The 22431-nt window shown below is 38.1% G+C and overlaps 1 protein-coding gene across 2 annotated transcripts in view; it reads left to right on the forward strand.

The window, feature by feature from the left end:
- TAB3 (TGF-beta activated kinase 1 (MAP3K7) binding protein 3) overlaps nucleotides 1-22431 on the forward strand; it is a 109027-nt gene that overhangs the window by 75117 nt on the left and 11479 nt on the right. For both annotated transcript variants that reach the window (XM_060087402.1, XM_060087401.1), the window contains 5 exons: nucleotides 2566-2756; nucleotides 6120-7581; nucleotides 9133-9293; nucleotides 15007-15100; nucleotides 18530-18613. In XM_060087402.1, the coding sequence (XP_059943385.1) occupies nucleotides 2655-2756; nucleotides 6120-7581; nucleotides 9133-9293; nucleotides 15007-15100; nucleotides 18530-18613 (1903 nt within the window). In that variant the 5' untranslated portion in view covers nucleotides 2566-2654. The remainder of the gene's footprint in view (nucleotides 1-2565; nucleotides 2757-6119; nucleotides 7582-9132; nucleotides 9294-15006; nucleotides 15101-18529; nucleotides 18614-22431) is intronic.

Below are 22431 nucleotides of genomic sequence, written 5' to 3' on the forward strand. Positions count from 1 at the left end.
AGGTGGGAAGAGCAGCAGGAAGTTGCTGATGTTGATGAGAACAATATTCAGACATGCCCTGAATAATAGTAACTAATGCTTCCTGACTTACTACTGTTTGCCTTTTAAATTCTACTACAACCCTACAATTATTTCCATTTTAAATATGAAGCTTCAAAGGCTTAAAAGTTGAGTATCTTTCCTAGATGCCACTAAATGGCAGAACCAGGGTGTACACCATCACCCATTTGATTTAAGATTCTTGTTAAGTTGGTTGTGCAAGAATGGGAAGTCAAGGAGCATGCTCTGGTTTCTAGTTTTGTTAACCGAGTGAATAGTTGTAACATTCATAGAGAGAACACAGCGTTTGGGGAAGGATTGTGGTAAGGAGTTCCTTTTTGTACATATTGACTAATGTCTTTGGGTTTATCCAGATGGTGCTGTGTGTAGGCAGTAGACTCTATGTGTCTGGAATCTTAAGAGAGAGCATGCATGGTGCTTAATAGCAATTTGGGAATCAGCAGCCTTTAAATGTTTTTGAAACCTTAGTAGTGGACATCATCACTGGGCACAAGGATGTAGAATGAGAAGAGGAGGCGGCTTAGAGCCCAAACCAGGCAAGCGTTAATGTGACAAGAGAGGTGGGAAGAAACCAGGCTAGTGTGATGTCATAGAGGCTGAAAAAAGGAAGGAATGATCAGTAGTGTCATGCTGCAAAGGTCAAGGGGCATAGGAACCAGAAGATAAATCCTCTGAATTTAGCAGCAGAGAGATGATGAAGAGAGGATTTCAGTGGAACAGTGATTTGAGCCTGATTAGAGCAGACTAAGGAATGCATTGCAGGGAGCAGAATTGTATACGGAGGCCAGAAAGCCTATATATATGTGCATATTGGAAGTTATCTTTATTCTTTTCCCATATTTTGATTTTTCTTTAGACTCACTAGATATCCTCCATGTTGATGTTGGAAGTCATTAAAGCAGTCCCTAATAGCTATTTATACCTGTGGTTAGGCAGAGTCTTATCCATAGGGGCTTTGTTGCCACCTTGTAGACAGACACAAAGAGTGTAATTACTCTTGACAGTCTTGGCTTAGAAGGAAGAAAAGAGAGAGCTCGATGCCCAGTAAAAGTCAAGAGATTGCATGCAAAATGAGATCCCCTGCTTATAATGAAAGTCAAATTTGAGATTACATGGTATTTATTTTTTAATTATATACTTAATTATAAAGCAGCAAAAGTAATTCAGTATTTTCCTGCAGCATTTTAAGGTTTTAAAATATTCTCGGGGCTTCCCTGGTGGCGCAGTGGTTGAGAGTCCACCTGCTGATGCAGGGGACACGGGTTCGTGCCCTGGTCCGGGAGGATCCCACGTGCCGTGGAGCGGCTGGGCCCGTGAGCCATGGCCGCTGAGCCTGCGCATCCGGAGCCTGTGCTTCGCAACGGGAGAGGCCCGCGTATCAGGGGGAAAAAAACATTCTCTGTAGTTCTGTACATTGCCCCAGGTAATGGTATTATTTAAAGTTTCAGGGCCTGTTTGCAAGAAACGGATTTGGCGTGGGATGACCCTCCCTTATTGTGTGTGGTTTAGACTTCATCTTAAAATCATGATTTCCGTGCATCTTATGAAGATGCAGGTGTTTACTTCTCAGTCTTAAAAATATTTTACCATCTCATGAGTGATACAGCAGAAATATTATGAGATTGTATGGTATACACTGTACATTTTTCCCCTTATAAAAATGGGAGCGATAGATTAAAAAATGGGTCAGTTAATTGATCCTTGAGGGTGCCACTTGATTTATGATTTCATTATTACTTCACTAGCTGCCTTTATTTACATGGGTGCTTAACTTGACTAATACCAGTGAGATTGGGGGTCACTTGCCTCTACTCAACTGTGCCCCCAAATCCTGGCATCTTTGCACCTGTGCCAGTTGCACCAGAACTGGGTGAAACCTTAGCTAGGCAAGTCTGGCTACTGATGGACCACCAGCATCATCTTTGAAAACGAAGGATTCTGCATTTCCATTTTTGTTTGCCCAGTAGTTTCATTTAGACACTGGGTTTGCTTTACTCAGACTTCAAATTCAAGCCTTTTGGCTTCAAAGTACAGGGAGAATGTAAGGCATACAGGACATGTGTGGTTTGTGGTGTTATTATCAATTCCTGTTGCCTGATTTTATAACTTCAGACATCAAAATGATTATCCCGCTTTAGAGGAGTGATGTGATAGCCCTTAGGAAAACATGAGTGATTATACATAAGTAGGATTTCTCAAGACTTAGAAAAATATGGTTGCCAAATAATAATACTCTGTATGTTTAATCTAGCTGCTGCTTTTTTCATTTCTGAAGCATTAAAATGGAACTGAAGGTTTGGGAATTCTGTTGTTGATGTTTTTAAACCAGTGATTAGCTATATATTACATCAGAAAAGTCTTTGGCTAAGTAGAATTTGTCCATTTTCCAACTTTAGAATTTGGTATATTTATTTTAGATTGCTCATTTTAATGTATTGATGGTTTCTATTTGAATAAAGTGAAATATGTAATTAAATTTAACCATACTTTAATTTCTTTTAATAGAAAATGACTGCAGTATTGGAAGATCATTACTATTGGAAGACCGATTAGCATCCATTTCATAAGAGAAGCTTGACACCATTTGCTCTGGCATGGCGCAGAACAGTCCACAGCTTGATATGCAGGTTCTCCATGACCTCCGACAACGTTTCCCTGAGATTCCGGAGGGTGTGGTGTCTCAGTGCATGTTACAGGTAGATTACCCACCAATGATAGTGATATTAAAGTTACAGTTTTCCTTATTAGAGGTGACTTTGTGTTGTAGTGACTAGAACTTAGTTAAGTTTTCTTGTTTATGTTGGGGGAACATTTAGAGCAGGATTTCTCAACCTTGGCACTGTCGACATTTTGGGCTGGATATATTGTTTGTTGTAGGGGTCTGCCTTGTGCATTGTAGGATGTTTAGTAGCATCCCTGGCTTCCACCCACTAAATGCCATTAGTATTCCTGCAGTTGTGACAACCAAAAATGTCTCGATGGGAGACAAAATCTCCATGTTCCATGGGAGGCACAATCTCCCCCATTGAGAACCAGTGATTTAGAGAAAAGAATAAAGGCATGTAGCAAAAAGAAAGATTCTTCATGCATTTCACTTCTTAAGTTTTGGGGGTTGTGTCATCAGTCCCCAAATCCTTAGAATTGAATTTTGAATGTCAAATTTATCATTATAACTTCTTAAACTATATACTTTTTTAGCCTATTTTAAAAAGTTTTTAGAAAGTTCCCTCCCTTTCTTACTGTTTTTCTAGTTAGTAAATGCTTAACTAATATCTAATTTTAAGTGGAAGGTTACTTTCTTTAGTTTAATCACATTACTTTTGTCTTGTTGTCTTCTATTGAAATAAATCTTTCATCTCTGATAGAACGTGTCTTCCCACTCAAGGGGCCACAGAGAAATAGGCCTAACACTTCCCCTGTTGAGTTTTGCATCATCCTTCACAGAATCGCAGTGTGTTTTGGGTTACAGCATTTGCCTAGTTGGTTGACTTTTGGGAGCAGTATTTCTATCCTGCCCACTGGACTTCTTACACAATCAGTTCAATCTCTATGTTACTGCATAATATGCAAGCTCTCCCTTACAGTGTGAGCTGCTCAGGATATAATGTAAACCTATATATAGTTGAGGTTAATTGCAAATAGAGACTCACAGATCAGTGGTGGTAACAGAGGTGCTTCCTTTGTTTGCAAGCCCTTCTACTAGGTCTCATTTTTGTGTTATAGCTTGTCTTTATTTTTTCTAACATAACATTTCCAGTCTGAATTTCCACTCTTTAGCCACATTTTGGTCTCTGGTAGAGCAAAGGTACTTCCCACTGGAGTGAAACCCTCCTAGTTTAAACCAACTTCCTAGCAGTTACCTTCCTAACTTATTCTAGGGCCCCACCTTGTTTTTTTAATTTAATTTTATTTAGCCCTTTATTTTTTCCAAGGCTTATTGTCTTCGTTTTACTAAATTGAAAGAATGGAACTTTAAATTCAACTCAGTGAACATTTGTTGATAACTTACATTGTCCTAAGTCTTTTAGTTTTTCGTTCCTTTGGGATTAATATTGTTTATCAGTATGGACACTTACCACCTGCTGGCTCTGGAAAGTTTCTCTGTTTGCGTTAAAATATATAAGACTCAGTAGTTTGCCTTTTTTTCCTTTTAATTGAAGTATAGTTGATTTACAATGTTGTGTTAGTTTCAGGTGTACAGCAAAGTGATTCAGTTATATGTAGACATATACCCATTCTTTTTCAGATTGTTTTCCATTATAGGTTATTACAAGATTTTGAATACAGTATAGTTCCCTGTGCTATACAGTAGGTCCTTGTTTATCTATTTTATCCCAAACTCTTAATTTATCCCTCCCTCCCCGTCCAGTAGTTTGCATTTAATACACAAGCATTAAAGCCTCTCTCTAGGTTATCATCCCCCAGTTTAGGACCACTTTTTAGGGGTATGATGCTTTATTGGCTCAGTCCTTTCATGAGTGTTCACATATGTCTTAAAACTGCTGACCTCTTTATCCAGCTAAACAATTTTTATTTCTTTATTCTTCATATTTACCATTTGATAAATTTTTTATCCTTTTTTTTTTTCTTTTTAAGACATTTAGCAGGTCAGATATGACATTTGAATCTATTGTGGTGGTATTTTTTAAATACTTCCGTAAAGATACTACTTAAATATCTTGTATTTGTGGCTTTAAATTTTTCTTCCTGAGAAAATGTACTCAGCTTGTCACTGTAGACATACATTTGAATAGGCTGACAACTCCAACTTTGCATCATTTAAATTTGTATCTTTTTTGTGGCAGTACTAATTAGGCAACCTAATTCAATGTAGAAAACATGAAATTTTAGGATAATTAATAAAAATGTCAAATAGTGAAGTGTCTGTTACTGCTTAGGTTTCAAATAAAACTCTAGTTTTTGTTCTCCTTTTAATCCATAGGTTTATTAAAAAACTTGAAGGAGCTAATAATCTTTTTTTTTTTCCCCTTCAGATATCTGTCAGTGACATTGTCTTGTTGGCAATCAATTTGAATCCTTTGGCTCCAAATTTGCTTAGTGTCTAGCAATATCTGTCTTCTCTCTTAATATCTATCTTCCTTCCCTAATATCTATCTTCCTTCCCTTGATCAGCATGGTTTCAAGCAGGATAAGAAAAAGCCCAAACTTAATTGTTTTCTTATATTTCAACAATTACTTTTTTCCTTGGCTCAGAAAGTATTTTAAAAAGTACTTGAGGGCTTCCCTGGTGGCGCAGTGGTTGAGAGTCCGCCTGCTGATGCAGGGGACACGGGTTCGTGCCCCGGTCCAGGAGGATCCCACATGTCGCGGAGCGGCTGGGCCCGTGAGCCATGGCCGCTGAGCCTGTGCGTCCGGAGCCTGTGCTCCACAACAAGAGAGGCCTGCGTACTGCAAAAAAAAAACGCGGATTTGTTTTTATACTGATATCTTTTTTTAACTTAATCTTTCATAATGAAACAGACAGTTGAAGTTAGATAGGGTTAACTTTGGTTAAATGAAAAGTAAAGGTTGCTTTAGAATTTTTGTTGTTTTGAGTCTTTAGGAATTTTATTATAACTTTTTTCTGTTTGGGGTTTCATTACCTTTTGAAAACTAATGTATGGTTATTTTCATGTTTATCAATTTAAATATTAATGATGGATATTACTTATACTTATATATTACAGCAAGTGTGGTGAATCCAAGATTAGCCCAGCATTTTAATTTGTTGAGATGCAACAAGTGTAAGATGAGTCCTGGATTTGGAGTCAGAAAAGTTGGGGTTGAGTCACAATGTTCATTAGTAGGTACTTTACATTTCTGTAGCAGTAGCAGTAGCGGTAGTACTAGTTATGTGAGCTAAATGTCTGTAAAATAATATGGATTGTTTGGGATCTCCTTTTCAGGGTCGATGACCATAAAGCTTTTTGTGTTTAAAATACTGTTCTCTGCTCATTCTGTGACAATTATATTTACATAATTCTGTGGCAAAGCTTGACTTCCCACTATTAGGATTTGTCCATTTTGCCAATGTTATTTTTACCATTTCTTCCCCCTAGAACAACAACAATCTTGAAGCCTGTTGCCGAGCGCTTTCCCAGGAGAGTAGCAAATACTTATATATGGAATACCACAGTCCAGATGACAACAGGATGAATAGAAATCGCCTTTTGCATATTAACCTGGGTATTCATTCTCCTAGTAGCTACCACCCAGGAGATGGAGTGCAACTTAACGGTGGTCGAACACTGGTACATAGCTCAAGTGATGGACATATTGATCCACAGCATGCAGCAGGCAAACAGCTGATATGTTTAGTTCAGGAACCCCACTCAGCTCCAGCTGTTGTCGCTGCTACTCCCAACTACAATCCATTTTTTATGAATGAACAGAACAGAAGTGCAGCTACTCCTCCTTCACAGCCGCCTCAACAGCCATCTTCCATTCAAACAGGAATGAATCCATCTGCTATGCAAGGGCCTTCACCACCGCCACCGCCACCTCCTTCATACATGCACATACCTCGGTATAGTACAAATCCAATTACTGTTACAGTATCCCAGAACCTCCCTTCTGGACAGACTGTACCAAGAGCTTTACAAATTCTTCCACAAATTCCAAGCAATCTTTATGGGTCTCCTGGTTCTATCTATATTAGACAGACATCTCAGAGTTCATCAGGAAGACAAACTCCTCAGAGTACACCATGGCAGTCCTCACCACAGGGCCCAGTGCCTCATTATAGCCAGCGTCCTTTACCTGTTTATCCGCACCAACAGAACTATCAACCTTCTCAGTATTCTCCCAAACAACAGCAGATCCCTCAACCTGCTTACCATTCACCACCACCTTCTCAATGTCCTTCACCCTTCAGCTCTCCACAGCATCAAGTACAACCATCCCAGTTGGGCCACCCTAGTTCCCATGTCTTTATGCCACCTAGTCCTTCAACTACTCCACCCCATCCATATCAACAAGGACCTCCTAGCTATCAGAAACAGGGAAGTCATTCAGTAGCCTATCTCCCATATACACCATCTAGCTTACCCAAAGGATCCATGAAGAAAATAGAAATTACAGTCGAACCCTCTCAGAGATCTGGGACAGCAATTAATAGGAGTCCTTCACCTATCAGTAATCAGCCATCTCCACGGAATCAGCACTCATTGTATACAGCCACCACGCCACCTTCAAGTTCTCCTTCAAGAGGGATATCCAGTCAACCAAAACCTCCATTTAGTGTCAATCCTGTGTATATTACATATACACAGCCAACTGGACCTTCTTGCGCTCCATCACCATCTCCTCGGATGATACCAAACCCAACTACAGTTTTTAAAATTACTGTAGGCCGAGCAACAACTGAAAATCTTTTAAATTTAGTGGACCAAGAAGAACGTTCTGCAGCCCCAGAACCTATTCAGCCCATTTCAGTGATACCGGGCTCTGGGGGAGAAAAGGGAAGCCATAAATATCAGAGAAGTTCTAGTTCTGGATCAGATGACTATGCCTATACACAAGGTAATTTTACCCTTTTTTTGAAATTTAGGGCTTCCCTGGTGGCGCAGTGGTTGAGAGTCAGCCTGCCGATGCAGGGGACATGGGTTCGTGCCCCGGTCCGGGAGGATCCCACATGCCGTGGAGCGGCTGGGCCCGTGAGCCATGGCCGCTGAGCCTGCGCATCCGGAGCCTGTGCTCCGCGATGGGAGAGGCCACGGCAGTGAGGCCCGCATACCACAAAAAAAAAAAAAAAAGAAAGAAATTTAATCTTTGTGGTGAGGTGGCAGTCTCCTATTCAAAATAAAATAATTTATATTAGCTGTTTAATTTTAATTAAATATTTAGTATTTATTAAATATTGGGCACTCGCATTGCTATTAAGAGTAGGGTTAGTGCTTCAGAATCATCTACAGACTTTGCTTTAAAATATAGGCATGGGGCCTCCCTGGTGGCGCAAGTGGTTGAGGGTCCGCCTGCCGATGCAGGGGATGCGGGTTCGTGCCCCGGTCTGGGAGGATCCCATATGCCGCGGAGCGGCTGGGCCCGTGAGCCATGGCCGCTGAGCCTGTGCGTCCGGAGCCTGCGCGTCCGGAGCCTGTGCTCCGCAACGGGGGAGGCCACAACAGTGAGAGGCCCGCATACAGCAAAAAAAAAAAAAAAAAAAAAAAAAATATAGGCATGATAATAGTGACCTCTAAAAGACTTCTTTTTTAGGAAGAACATTCACTGGGAGAAAAATTTAGACAAGTGAAATCAATACTGTCAAAAATACAAACTACAGGGCCTCCCTGGTGGCGCAAGTGGTTGAGAGTCCGCCTGCCGATGCAGGGGATGCGGGTTCGTGCCCCGGTCTGGGAGGATCCCATGTGCCGTGGAGCGGCTGGGCCCGTGAGCCATGGCCGCTGAGCCTGCGCGTCTGGAGCCTGCGCGTCCGGAGCCTGTGCTCCGCAGCGGGGGAGGCCACAGCAGTGAGAGGCCTGCATACCGCAAAAAAAAAAAAAAATACAAACTACAGAGTGGGAAAAAAAGATTCATAGAGGGTGGACTAAAGTTTATCAAGGTGAAAAATTTGAGCATTTTCTAAGAGGATGGCCTGAAGGGTGTAATATTTATAAGAAGTGGGATTGGTCATGAAGAACATTATTGGATTAGTTCACAGTGGACCTAAGTAAATATAAGGAGAATAGAGTATTTTAAAAGTTTGTTCCAAGATATGTGATAATTTAGTATTCTTTCAGTATATAAGAAGGGAAGTAATTATGATTGTAATTCAATATGCCTGGTTTTGAGCGTGTTTAAAACGCACACAGGTATAGTTAAAGAGAATCTTGGGGAAATGAAGGACAATAGAACAAGAGGAATGTATAGATGGTGTCATTTTGGCAGAAGTTAACAAGAGTTAAAGCAGATTTGAAGGCAGAATAGCATTAGAAAGACGTGAGAGTAAATGTCACCTGAAGTTGAATGACAGGCTTCTTTACAGGTATTTCATACATTATCAATGCATATAGAAATTTCCCAGTCACTTGTTCAATGTTATTTTCTGCAATGACTTTATCTGTAATGCTATAGCCTTGCTGTTACATCAGCGAGCAAGGATGGAGAGGTTAGCAAAGCAGTTGAAACTTGAGAAAGAGGAGCTAGAGCAATTGAAGGCTGAAGTTAACAGTATGGAGCATGACCTGATGCAGAGACGGCTCAGAAGGGTCAGCTGCACCACTGCGATCCCAACGGTAAGTACGATCTATTAGGATGCATGGATAGGAAGGTGGACATGTTGGCTGTCCAGGCTGTTTGTTTTTCTTTTAGGCTCTGTTCCTGGCACGGTTTTGGTTTTGTTTCTGTTTTTTAAACAATGGACGAAGGACTTCTGCCTTCTGTTCTCATCAAAATAATTTGATGCTTTATTTTTTTTTCTCGTGTGAATTCCATAGACTCATCACTATTTTCAAATACTGACAGTTATAATCAAGGTAAAGCATCTTATTCACTATAAATTGCTTTCTGTCCAAATAGAAATGAAAAGTACACCTTGACCAAATATTTTATACATTGTTCTCATGTACTCATTTATTCTTTTAAGCATACTGTATATATATTTTTCAAACACTTAAAAGTTATTTTTCTAAGTACATTAATGCACATGAGTTAGATCAAGATGAATATGCATTTTGGGAAAGTGTTGGCTATAGAATATTTTAAAGCAGAGCAATTTTGTTAGTGTAAATAATTGTAGAAACTAAGATAATAGTATTAACAGCGGTCCTAACAGGAACTGCTCTCATGAAAAGATTCGGTAATATATTTTTAACATGTTGGTTAATATTTGTGAGTTCTAAAGTTCTTTAAAAATTCCGAAAAATTTGAAACAGGTGTCCTAAAATCCTGTGACATCACAAGCTTTCTGTGATCCAACCTGTCATTTCGTCTTTCAACATTCATTCGTTCAACAAGCATTTTTTTTTTACAGTTTATGAATGTGGTCCTATGCTAGGAGCTTAGTGTGTATACCTGCTAGTGGGAGAAATAGACCCATCAGTAGATAACTGTAATACAGTATGGTAAGTGCTGTGTCTGCTCATGGCTAATGAGAGAACTCATACATCAGCTAGTTTATCCATGTATACTCAATACACTTTGCTCTCTCACATTATGCTCCTGCTGGAGTGGTCTTCTGAAGCTGTGTATAAATGCTGTCTGTTCTTCAGGGCTCAGCTTAATCTCTACTTTTTCATGGAGCCATTCCTCATGTCCTTACCATCTCTTTAAAAGGATAATCTCTTTCTCAGAGTGCACAAGTTTAGAGAAGTTAGTGTATATGTCAGGCCTCTTGCAGACAGGATGTCTGCAGCTATGCCCTCATAGAGAAGTTTTTAACTGAAGTTCGTGGCTTCAAAGGAGATCCGTGAGTCCCTGAAATTATATGCAGAGTTTCATATGTGTGTTTATATGGGAAGCAGGTCTATAGCTTTCATCTGATTTTCATAAGGTTATTAGAACTCACCTTTTTCCTTTAATAACTGTATGAAAATCAGTATTGTAGCGTAACCTAAAAATACTAAACAGTACAGTATTGCTATGTAGGCACAGAGGAAAGGGGAAGGCATTTTAGAAGGGAAAAACAGCATGAGGTAATGAAGGCTTGAAGTCAAGACAGACTTTAAGGAGTCTTTACAGTTCCCTCAAGCTGAGATTTCTGGTGTCTTAACAGGTTAATATGCGTAGGTGGAATAGTGGAGGTGTTTGAACTGTATTCTGCTGGTAATGGGGAACCAATGGAAGTTTCTGAGAAGTTAACTATTGAGAAAAAGGCATATTTAATAATGTAATGAAATTTTTTCTAATATTGACTAAATACCTAAGTATAGTCAATATCAGAAGTGAGAAGGAAGGGTTTTAATTACTTAAGACACATGGAAATTTACAAAGCTATCTTTAACTGAAAGATGATACTAACGTAGATCACATCTGTGCCTCATTTTTTTCCCCACTCAAAATCTTAATTATATCCTCTGATTGGGGGAGATATTGAAGAACATAACCTAAATGGGAATCCACCAGTGGTGGGTGGGCACTTTGGAGTCCTTTAGGTACTTGTAGAGTATAAACAAATTTTCTTAGCATAGAAGTCATTTCTCTAGAATAACCATATAAACTTTGTTTAGCAACTTCTTGCTGTATGATAATCCCTGCTAAAGCCCTATTGATTTCTTTGTTGTTGTTGGAAGTAGAGAATTGTCTAACGTAGCACAGATCAGTGCTTTAAAAAAAAAACAGATTTTACACGAGAGCCTTTATTGATGAGACTTCTTTAGAAAAAGAGGGAAGTTAGTCAAACTGCTGCCCTACGCTATAATTTATTTTTAACTTTTTGTTACAGAGAATTTCAAACATACATAAAATAAACAGAGTAGTATAGTGAACTCCTGTGTAGCCATCACCCAGCTTCAGAGATTAGTGGCTCATGTGGGTGATAATATCTGAGAGGTGAGAAATTTGAGTGTGTGATTCCCATGTGTTTCCACTGCCAGGCCCAGAGTAAAATAGAAGACTAATAGGAATGCAGGGCTGAAGAACAGTTATACATGGTGGTTAAGATCTGGGCTCTCAATGCAGGTGTGAATTTGAATCCTACTTCTTTCTGCTCCTTCTGGGTCACTCATATATCCTTGGATAAGCAACTTCCTTTATGCTTGTTTTCTGGGGAGTACCCATCTGATGGGATTTTTGTTAGAATTAATTAAGATAATATACATTCAACAATTTATACAATGCCCAACAGACAGTATTCTTACAAAATAAATGTTGTTTACAAGATACTGGAGAAATCTGCTTTAGGTATATATATACATAACACAAATCTGAAATATTTTGAAAAAATTTCCTTTTAACTTTAGGAACATGTTTAACATAAGGGTATATATTATGTAGGAAATTAATTAAGAAATAAAGCATTTAGTCATAATTCCCTTTTTGTTCATAGAGGCTCATTCATGGCCCCATGATGTAGTTGAAAGGGTGCCTACATAGGCTCTGGAGCCAGAATAACTCCTTACTCACCGGTTCTGTCTAACTTCTCTGTATCTGATTTTCCCTATCTATAAAAGGGAATTATAAGAGTTAGATTTTAATATTATTGTCAAGATAAAGAGGCAGTATATGTAAACTGCCTGGCATGAAACGGGTGCTCAGTAAATGGGTATCACTATCATTGTCCCACTCGTGTAGGATTATACAAGAGAATTAACTTTTTTGCTGCTCAGCACATATTGCCTCCTTTACGTTTCAAACTAATTTCTTACCAAGTAGTGTATAAAAAAAATTGGTTAGAAACCTGTGTGCCTCATGAAACTGAAATGCAGGTTTGTGGCCAGCTATATGTGCAGTTGCAGATGATTAGAGGAGCAGTGAAATAACCTTTCCAAGGAGGGCAGAAGTGAAGGATGCATAATGGCCATCATTTTTCTCAGTCTCCTGTTTGCAAAGCATTGTATTAAATGCTGTGGGAGATGTCATCTCTTAACAATATCTGTCTGTGAACCTGTACGTGTGTGTGTGTGTGTGTGTGTGAGAGAGAGAGAGAGAGAGCGAGCGAGAGACAGAGAGAGAGAGAGAGAGAGAGGGAGGGAGGGAGGAAAGATAATGTAAGACAGTAAATCAGAAGTGTTGGCCAACTAAATGGTAGTGATATTAAGTACTTTCAGAGTTCTGAGATAGAAATGTTAGTTTTTGCTAGTAGGGTTCAAAGATGGGACACTTTCCTGGAGAAGGGGGAAATTTAAGTTATACCTTGAAGGAAAAATAAGATTTTAATAATCAGAGAGCTTCCAATTACTCCCTGCCACAAGTTTTTCCCCTTCATTCATCTTGTCCTGATTAATTGGGTTTTTGGACCAACCCACAATCCCAGATGCGTAATTGGGGCCAAACCATGAAAGAACATTAGTGGTCTTTGACCTTGGTCTCTTTGAGACAACTTCTTAAACTGATGGAACAGGTGACTCAAGGTATTTCTGCCACCTTTTGGAAAAAAGCTTAGAATTTTTTACTTGGAAATGTCAGATATAAAACATCCTGGTACTTTACAAACAAGTCTAAATTACACACAACCAATCTTGAAACCCCCTCCCCCATGAAAATACAGTATAGTTTTGGACAAATGGTAGTAATGTTTCAGAAACAGCTTTTTTCCCCTCAATCAGAAGCTATGAAGATGGACATAGGAATCTTACAGATAAACTCTTAGTTTTAGTGAGTTCCAGTGGTTCTACTGTCTTTGGAAATGAGCATGTTGACGAGAGCTTTTTTGTTGTTATAAGCACATGTATAGTAGCCTCTTGAGTATAAAGTGTATTATAATATTTCCATACTTAGTTACAGAGCTTCATTGTTCAGGACTGCTGTGGCTGAAACATTCCCTTCCCGCCGCAAATACATAGGAAGGATTTGCTCCTTTAGGTACTTGACACTCCCAGTGATTCTACAAAGAAAAGAACAGGTTCTTTCACATATTCCTAGGAAGACAGCATCACTCTTTGAAACCCTTGACCAAGTGCTTTATCTTTAATATAAATGCTCAGGTATGTTTTAAACTTTTAATACTTAATTACAAGGTGTAAGCATTTTGCATCACATGGTTTGCCCCTAGGAAGGAAAAAAGAAAAGCAGTCCCTAATAAATATGTCTCAATAACTTTTTTGTTTCCCTAGCGTTCTAAGGGATTGTAGCTCGTATTATATTCTGCCTGTTATATCATTTAAAAAACTTTTGACACCTGCTAATTTAATGGGCATTCCCAGTTATTCTGATAATATGTCCTAACAACATAATATCTTGCATTCTTGGTAATTAAGATAACCCATTTTGCTTATTTTTCTTCACCTTTGTATTTAGTTTTTAGCAAAACAACATGTTTTTAACAGAATAGGATTTTATTGTCTTCCTATCATAGCAGATATTTATCTTTTACTTCATGTAGTTGAAATCACCTGAGTAACTGGGTTAATAGCTGTGCTGTGCTGAAAGATTCAGTACCCATGCCTCTGGAGTCTAAACTCTATTTTTTACTGTACATATATGTAAATAGTAAGGAAATTCAAAATCTCGAGGGAAGTAGCGGCTTCCAAAAAGCTTTATTTAACTGAAAAATAGGGCTCTCTTCACATTTCAGAGTCTCATGTATGCCCCTGAAAGACCTAGGGAGTAGGCTGGGCTGGAAAGGTCAAGGCAGAAGGAAACAGAGTTGGAGGAAGAATGGAATCCATTTGTTTCTGAAATTTTCATGTACTAGATTAATAGCTTCCTTTGATCTAGAAAAAAAGACAAAAAGATTTCTGTATAAGTTTATATGGAAGACCTCTATATAAATCCTGGCTTTATCAATTATGTTTCTTATAACCTTGGGGAAATTATAACTTCTTTGTGCCTCAGCTTTCTCATGTATAAATTGGGGGTGATATCAGTACTTACCTGGGAAGATTGTTTTGAGGAAAGAATGAGAGAATTCTGGTGAACATAGTGCCCGACAATCAATAAGCATTAATTAAAATTAGTACTGTTGTAATTTTTACCAGCCTTGATGAGACTAAAATCGTGGACGTTGCTTGTTTAAAAGGTTGATTCTTAGTTTCCCTTACCATGAAGACATAGAAATAAAATATTCTCAATGCTTTGTGATTAAAATATGGTAGTATTTGTATGAGAGAACATAGTGTAGTATTACAGCCCCGCCACATTATATGCAGATTTTGTTTATATGTGGCCATACTGATGTCACCACTTTATTCCTTGAAAAACATACAGGACTTCTTAAACATGCCCTCTAATGGATTAGGGCCATTTTCTTGGTAATAACCAATCAGAACGATTAACGTGAATAGCAGTTCTTAAATGTTGGGCTTGATAATGACTTTCCCACAATTGCTATTTTGGGTCCTTTCTTACTAGCCTGAGGAAATGACAAGATTGAGAAGCATGAACAGACAACTCCAGATAAATGTTGACTGTACACTGAAAGAAGTTGACCTCCTTCAATCTAGAGGTATAGACTTGATTATTTGGTAAACCATAAGTAATAGTGTGGTGTTTTAAGCTGCTTAAATAGCAATCATTTTGGTTTTACAGATATAATGGATAAAAACCCTCTCTTAAAAGATCACAGTCCTGGTAGAGATCCCTCACTCCATGGTCATAAATGAGATTTGGGTGATCAAAAAATAGTATTACTTTGGCAACTTCATCATTAAGTTCTTACCATTTAGACTGTTTTATGTTGTTACTCTGTATTTATCCTCTTTTAGTCATTTACTGTGAATATTTTATAAATTGCTGGGGTTTAATTCTAAAACTTAGTAGATTTATATTATGTGATAGTCATCTAAGATACCTTTAAAAATAGGGATCCCAAATCAGAACATCAGATTTCTCACTTTAAAAATAAGTTCCATATGCGGTTTTTTATGTTATCTGTTACACGAAAACATTCAACTCTATCTTAGATACTTTGTTTTTGGGGTTTTTTTTGGCTCTCTTATAGAAGCGTACTACAGTAGAAGCTCTCTTAATTGACTTTGATTTACCCTACTCGCCAGGTTAGAGATATTCTTCATTTTCCTCTGTAAAACACACAGCCAGGAGGCTGCATTCTGGCATGTCTCCGTGCTGTTGCTCGCATCAGCTGAATTGTCTGCTTACCAAGAGTCAGTTGTGCCTGTTTTTAAACCCGTTTAAATTACAGAAGTATTGTAACTGGCATAATGTTTTCAAAACTGACATGAATGCAGGAGAAGCTGCTCTTTCTATAAAAGCCATAGGCAACTGCTTTTTAAAGACTCAAAGGCAAACACTTAAAAAAGAAATATATAGGGACTGTGAATTAGATACGGGTGAAAACAACTGAAAAGGGTTAGAGGAAAATCAAAAATCTAAGAGGATTCTATTCTCAAATTAAATAACGTATCTTTTTTGCTCCATTCTAAAATCAAAACAGGGATTTACACATCAGGGTGCAGCAAACTAGCCTGCTCTCTGTTTCTGTAAATAGTTTTAGTGGAACATAGCCAGACCCATTTGTCTGCATATTGTCTGGGGCTGCTTTTGTGTTTCAACAGCAGTTGAGGGCTTACAACTGTATTACAGGTCCACAAAGCCTAAAAATTTATTATCTGGCCCTTTACAGAAAAGTTTGCCCACCCCCACTTTAGATCATCATGATGGGTGTAGTTAATTTAAGAAAGACAATATAGAAGTTTGGTCAACAGATACGTAAAGAAAAGGTCTTGGTCCAACATTAAAATATTGCTGTGTTTATATGTTTTGTTACGTTAAAGTTGGCCTGGGCTTCCCTGGTGGCACAGTGGATAAGAATCCGCCTGCCAATGCAGGGGACACGGGTTAAAGCCCTGGTCCGGGAAGATCCCACATGCCACGGAGCAACTAAGCCCGTGCACTACAACTACTGAGCCTGCGCTCTAGACTGCGAGCCACAACTACTGAGGCCCGTGCCTAGAGCCCGTGCTCCGCAACAAGAGAAGCTACCACGATGAGAAGCCCACACACTGCAAGGAAGAGTAGCCCCCGCTCGCCGCAACTAGAAAAAAAGCTTGCACGTAGCAACCGACCCAATGCAGCCAAAAAAAATAATAATAACAAGAAAAATTACATGCCAACCTTATTATTTATTTAAGAATTCCGTTTTAGTCAGCCACCCCTCCCCCACCGCCACTTACTGTTCTTAATTATGGCAGCTAAGAGAGCTTCTACTGTATTTCAAAGTACCCCGTTGCCATTTTAAGGCAAGATTATACAGTAGAAGCGGGGGAACCAAAAAGATACGAAACTCTGTGAACGATAGACAGAAGCACATTTCCATGTGAAAGTTGAGCAATATGGTTGGGTACCCTTGAAGTTATTTTCAGAAGCCTAGGGGACTCTACAGCCTAGTAGCTTTAAGCAGTGAAAGAACTACTGTGTGGGGGTTAGACAAACTATTGCTACCATATTAGGAGGTTGCATCAATTTTTTTGCTTAATGTGTTCTTTGAAGCTAAACAAGAAACACTGAAACATTTGGTTAGGATATTTTTAAGTAAGCCTTATGGGATCTAGAAATTAGATCGTCAGCTGTAAGTTAAGTAATTGAAGAAATACATATGCAGCATCTTAAAGCATAAAAAGATCTAATTAATAAATAGCATTGTGGCTTTCATGAGCCATCATAGGAATTATTTTCAGAAAATTATTTAAAAATAGCATCTCTAAATGGATTAAAAGCATTTGTGTATAGTACCTGCAAGGAAAACTGTTCGTTATTGAGATTTTATAAACGAAGACCTGTGTTTTTGGTCTCTGTTGGGCAACAAAGAGCTCTTTTTGGTGCTTAAGCAGTTCTAAATCTCCCTTCATAAGGGGTCCAAATAGATCCATTTTATACTAAATTCTACTCCTCCATCCTGTGGAAAAATTGTATACTGAGTTTTCAGCCTAAATTTTTAAGCCAGAGAAGGAATCTAGACATTTTGGGGGGCAGGGCATTTAGATTACATACAGATCAGTGCGTGAGTTGATGAAAAGCAGCTTCATTGTTGGTTTTGGTGAGGAAAACTTTTGTTGGGGGGAGAAAATTAGGTCTAGAAGTCAAGAGATCCAATATATTTGAACTATCAGTACCACATATCATCCTCTGTAAATAAACATGTATACAGTTTCAAAGCTTAACTGGAATTATGCAGAACTGGCAGATTGCAATGATGGGTTCACAGATGTGAAGGTAGGACCCAAAGTTGGCACTGTATCAAAACTGACCTTGCCGGAGTCATGTCAGGAGAGGGGGCTGAAACAGACACTGTATCAGGGAGTGAACATTTTGAGAGAGGTGAGATTGTTCTGTTATTCTGAAATTGGCAGCATATCATCTTTTAGTATTGATAAGTCTGTAGGCAACATTTAAGATTCTCCTTTTCTTGAAGATAGGAATCTTTGAGCTGCTGATATCATAACAACTTGATTAATCTTTGTAAATTTATGTTTAGCTTCTTCCATACTTGAATTTATAATGGATAAAATTTTAAGGTTAATATGAAAGACATAAACTTGAGCTTTCTCATGGTTTTGTTCATTAAAATCAAAACAAACAGAGAAAACAGTTAAGTCATCCTTTCATTTCTCTTCTTCATTTACCTCCCTATGTGCGCCACGTACTTAATCCTGTGTAAAGAGATGAGCTTTATAGTTAGAAAAATGTTCCTTTAGGTGATACATTGTAGAAAGACACTGAAGTGGTAGTTTGCGTGGGTATTTTCTCAAAATGGTAAAACAATTTCAGTGGGAGAAGCGTAGGATAGTATAAGTTTTGAAACCCTGGAAAAACAGTTCCCCTTTTTACATGTTTTGTTTCCATATTTTCCTCAACAAAAAATTCAAGTAACAGGAGAAAGAGTCCTAAATGCCTGCTGATTTTATTTTCTTTATAGGTAACTTTGATCCAAAAGCTATGAATAATTTTTATGACAACATAGAACCTGGTCCAGTTGTACCACCCAAGCCACCTAAAAAAGGTAAGTAGGGAAATGTCACAGATGTCATAGAAATGAATATGAAAATTCCTTGGCAGTTCACCTAAAAAGCTGAAGAAATTTCCATAAGATAGCATTTTAAAAGTTACCCTATTGATGATAGCATTTTAAAAGTTACCCTATTGATGTTACTGTGGCAATAATGAAATGTCCCCAAACCTTAATTTCTAAAAAGTACTAAAAATAACTCCTGGAGGTCAAAGGTAACTAAAATACGATATACAATTTTTTATTTCTTAAAAAATAACTTGAAAAAAATTGTTATTTTGTATACTTGATTTACACTGTTATGTTAGTTTCAGGTGTACAGTGAATTTGGTTCTGTTATAATATACACATACCCATTCTTTTTTCAGATTCTTTTCCCATGTAGGTTATTACAGACGATTGAGTTCCCTGTGCTATAAGTAGGTCGTTGTTGAGTATCTATTTTATATATAGTCATGTATATGTTAATCCCAAGCTACTAATTTATTCCTCCCCCACTGTCTTTCCCCATTGGTAACTAAGTTTTTGAAGTCTGAGTCTGTTTCTATTTTCTGAATAAGTTCATTTATATCATTTTTTTAGATTCCACATGTAAGTGATACCGTATGGTATGTCTTTTTCTGTCCGACTTACTTCACTTAGTATGATAATCTCTGGGTCCATGCATGTTGCTGCAAATGGGATTGTTTCATTCTTTTTTATGGCTGAGTAATATTCCATTGTGTGTGGTTGTGTGTGTGTATGTATGTGCCACATCTTCCATACCTTCTTTATCCATTCCTCTGTCTATGGGCATTTACGTTGCTTCCATGTCTTGCCTACTGTAAATAGTGCTGCGATGAACATTGGGGGGCATGTACGTTTTCAAAGTATGGTTTTCTCCAGATGTGTGCCCAGGAGTGGGATTGCTGGAACATATGGTAGTTCTGTTTTTAGTTTTGAAAGGACCCTCATACTGTTCTCCACAGTGGTTGTACCACTTGACATTCCCACCAACAGTGTAGCAGGGTTCCCTTTTCTCCACATCCTCTCCAGCATTTATTGTTTGTAGACTTTTTCATGATGGCCATTCTGACTGGTGTGAGGTGATATCTCATTGTAGTTTTGACTTGCATTTCTCTAATAATCAGTGATATTGAGCATCTTTTCCTGTGCCTCTTGGCCATCTGTATGTCTTCTTTGGAGAAATGTCTATTTAGGTCTTCTGCCCATTTTATGATTGGGTTGTTTGTTTTTTGATATCGAGCTGCATGAGCTGTTTGTATATTTTGAAGACTAATCCCTTGTTGATCGCATTGTTTGCAAATTTTTCTCCCATTATGGGGTTTTTTTGTTTTGTTCATGGTTTCCTTTGCTGTGCAAATGCTTTTAAGTTGAATTTGATTCCATTGGGGTTTTGTTTGTTTGTTTGTTTTTATTTTCATTACTCTGGGAGGTGGATCCAAAAATATATTGCTGCCATTTATGCCAAAGAGTGTTTTGCCTGTGTTTTTCTTCTAAGAGTTTTGTAGTATCTGGTCTTACATTTAGGTCTTTGATCTGTTTTGAGTTTCTTTTTCTGTATGGTATTAGAGAATGTTCTAATTTCATTCTTTTACATGTAGCTGTCCAGTTTTCCCAGCACCACTTATTGAAGAGGCTATCTTTTCTCCACTGTATATTCTTATCTCCTTTGTCATAGATTAGGTGACCATAGGTGTGTGAGTTTCTCTGGGCTTTCTGTTCTGTTCCATTGATCTATATTTCTGTTTTTGTGCCAGTACCAGACTGTCTTGATTACTGTAGCTTTGTAGTATAGACTGAAGTCAGGAAGCCTGATTCTTCCAGCTGCGTTTTTCTTTCTCAGGATTGCTTTGGCTATTCGGGGTCTTTTGTGTCTCCATACAAATTTTAATGTGCTGTTGGATTCTGTTTGCTAGTATTTTGTTGAGGATTTTTGCATCTATGTTCATCAGTGATATTGGCCTGTAGTTTTCTTTCTTTGTGACATCCTTGTCTGGTTTTGGTATCAAGGTGATGGTGGCCTCGTAGAATGAGTTTTGGAGTGTTCCTCCCTCTGCTATATTTTGGAAGAGTTTCAGAAGGATAGGTGTTAGCTCTTCTCTAAATGCTTGATAGAATTCACCTGTGAAGCCATCTGGGCCTGGGCTTTTGTTTGTTGGAAGATTTTTTATCACAGTTTCAATTTCAGTGCTTGTGATTGGTCTGTTCATATTTTCTATTTCTTCAGTCTTAGGAGATTGTACCTAAGAATTTGTCCATTTCTTCTAGGATGTCCATTTTTTTTGGCATAGAGTTGCTTGTAGTAGTCTCTTAGGATGCTTTGTATTTCTGTGGTGTCCACTGTAACTTCTCCTTTTTCATTTCATTTCTAGTTTGATTGATTTGAGCCCTCTCCCTCTTTATCTTGATGAGTCTGGCTAAAGGTTTATGAATTTTGCTTATCTTTTCCAAGAACCAGCTTTCAGTTTCATTGATCTTTTCTATTTTTTTCTTTTCTCTTCCAAGTTAATTTAGGTGTAAGGTTAGGTTGTTTATCTGAGATGTTTCTTGTTTCCTGAGGTCAGATTGTATTGCTATAAACTTCTCTCTTAGAACTGCTTTTGCTGCGTCCATATGTTTTAGATCGTCGTGCTTTTTTTTTCATTTGTCCCTAGGCATTTTGTGATTTCTTCAGTGACCCATTGGTTGTTTGGTACCATGCTGTTTAGCCTCCACATGTTTGTGTTTTTTGCAGTTTTTTTCTTGTAGTTGATTTCTAATCTCATAGTGTTGTGTTTGGAAAAGATGCTGCTCTCATTTCAATTTTCTTAAATTTACTGAGGCTCACCTTGTGGCCAGCATGTGATCAATCCTGGAGAATGTTCCATGGGCACTTAAGAATGTGTATTCTTCTGCTTTTGGATGGAATGCTCTATAAATATCAATTAAGTGCATCTGGTCTAATGTGTCATTTTAAGGCCTGTGTTTTCTTATTGATTTTCTGTGTGGATGATTTGTTGATGTAAGTGGGGTGTTGAAGTCTGCCACTATTATTGTGTTACTGTTAATTTCTCCTTTGAAGGCTGTTAGCATTTGCCTTATTGAGGTGCTCCTATGTTGGGTGCATAGATATTTACAATTGTTCTATCTTCTTTTGGGATTGATCCCTTGATCATTATGTAGTGTCCTCCTTTGTCTCTTGTAACAGTCTTTATTGTAAAGTCTATTTTGTCTGATTTGAGAATTGCTACTCCAGCTCTCTTTTGATTTCCATTTGCATGGAATACCTTTTCCCATCCTGTCACTTTCAGTCTCTTGTGTTCCTAGATCTGAATTGGGTCTCTTGTAGACATGGGTCTTGTTTTTTTTTCCATTCAGCCAGTCTGTCTGTGTCTCCTTGTTGGAGCATTCAGTCCTTTTACGTTTAAAACGTAATTATAGATATGTATGTGCTTGCTGCCATTTTACTAATTGTTTTGGATTTGTTTTTGCACGTCTTTTTTCTTCCTCTTTGTTCTCTTGTGATTTGATGTTTGGACTTAGTGTTGTGTTTGGATTGCTTTTTCTCTTTTGTGTGTTTATCTGTTGTAGACTTTTGGTTTCTGATCCCCATGACTTTTGTTTTTAATTTTTATTGGATTATGGATTATGGTTGATTTACAATGTTGTGTTAGTTTCAGGTGTACAGCAAAGTGAATCAGTTATACATACATATATCCACTCATTTTTAGATTCTTTCCCATATAGGCCATTACAGAATATTGAGTAGAGTTCCCTGTGCTATACAGTAGGCCCTTATTAGTGATCTATTTTATATACAGTAGTGTGTC

Source organism: Mesoplodon densirostris, chromosome X, assembly GCF_025265405.1.
Source record: "Mesoplodon densirostris isolate mMesDen1 chromosome X, mMesDen1 primary haplotype, whole genome shotgun sequence".
NCBI lineage: Eukaryota > Metazoa > Chordata > Mammalia > Artiodactyla > Ziphiidae > Mesoplodon > Mesoplodon densirostris.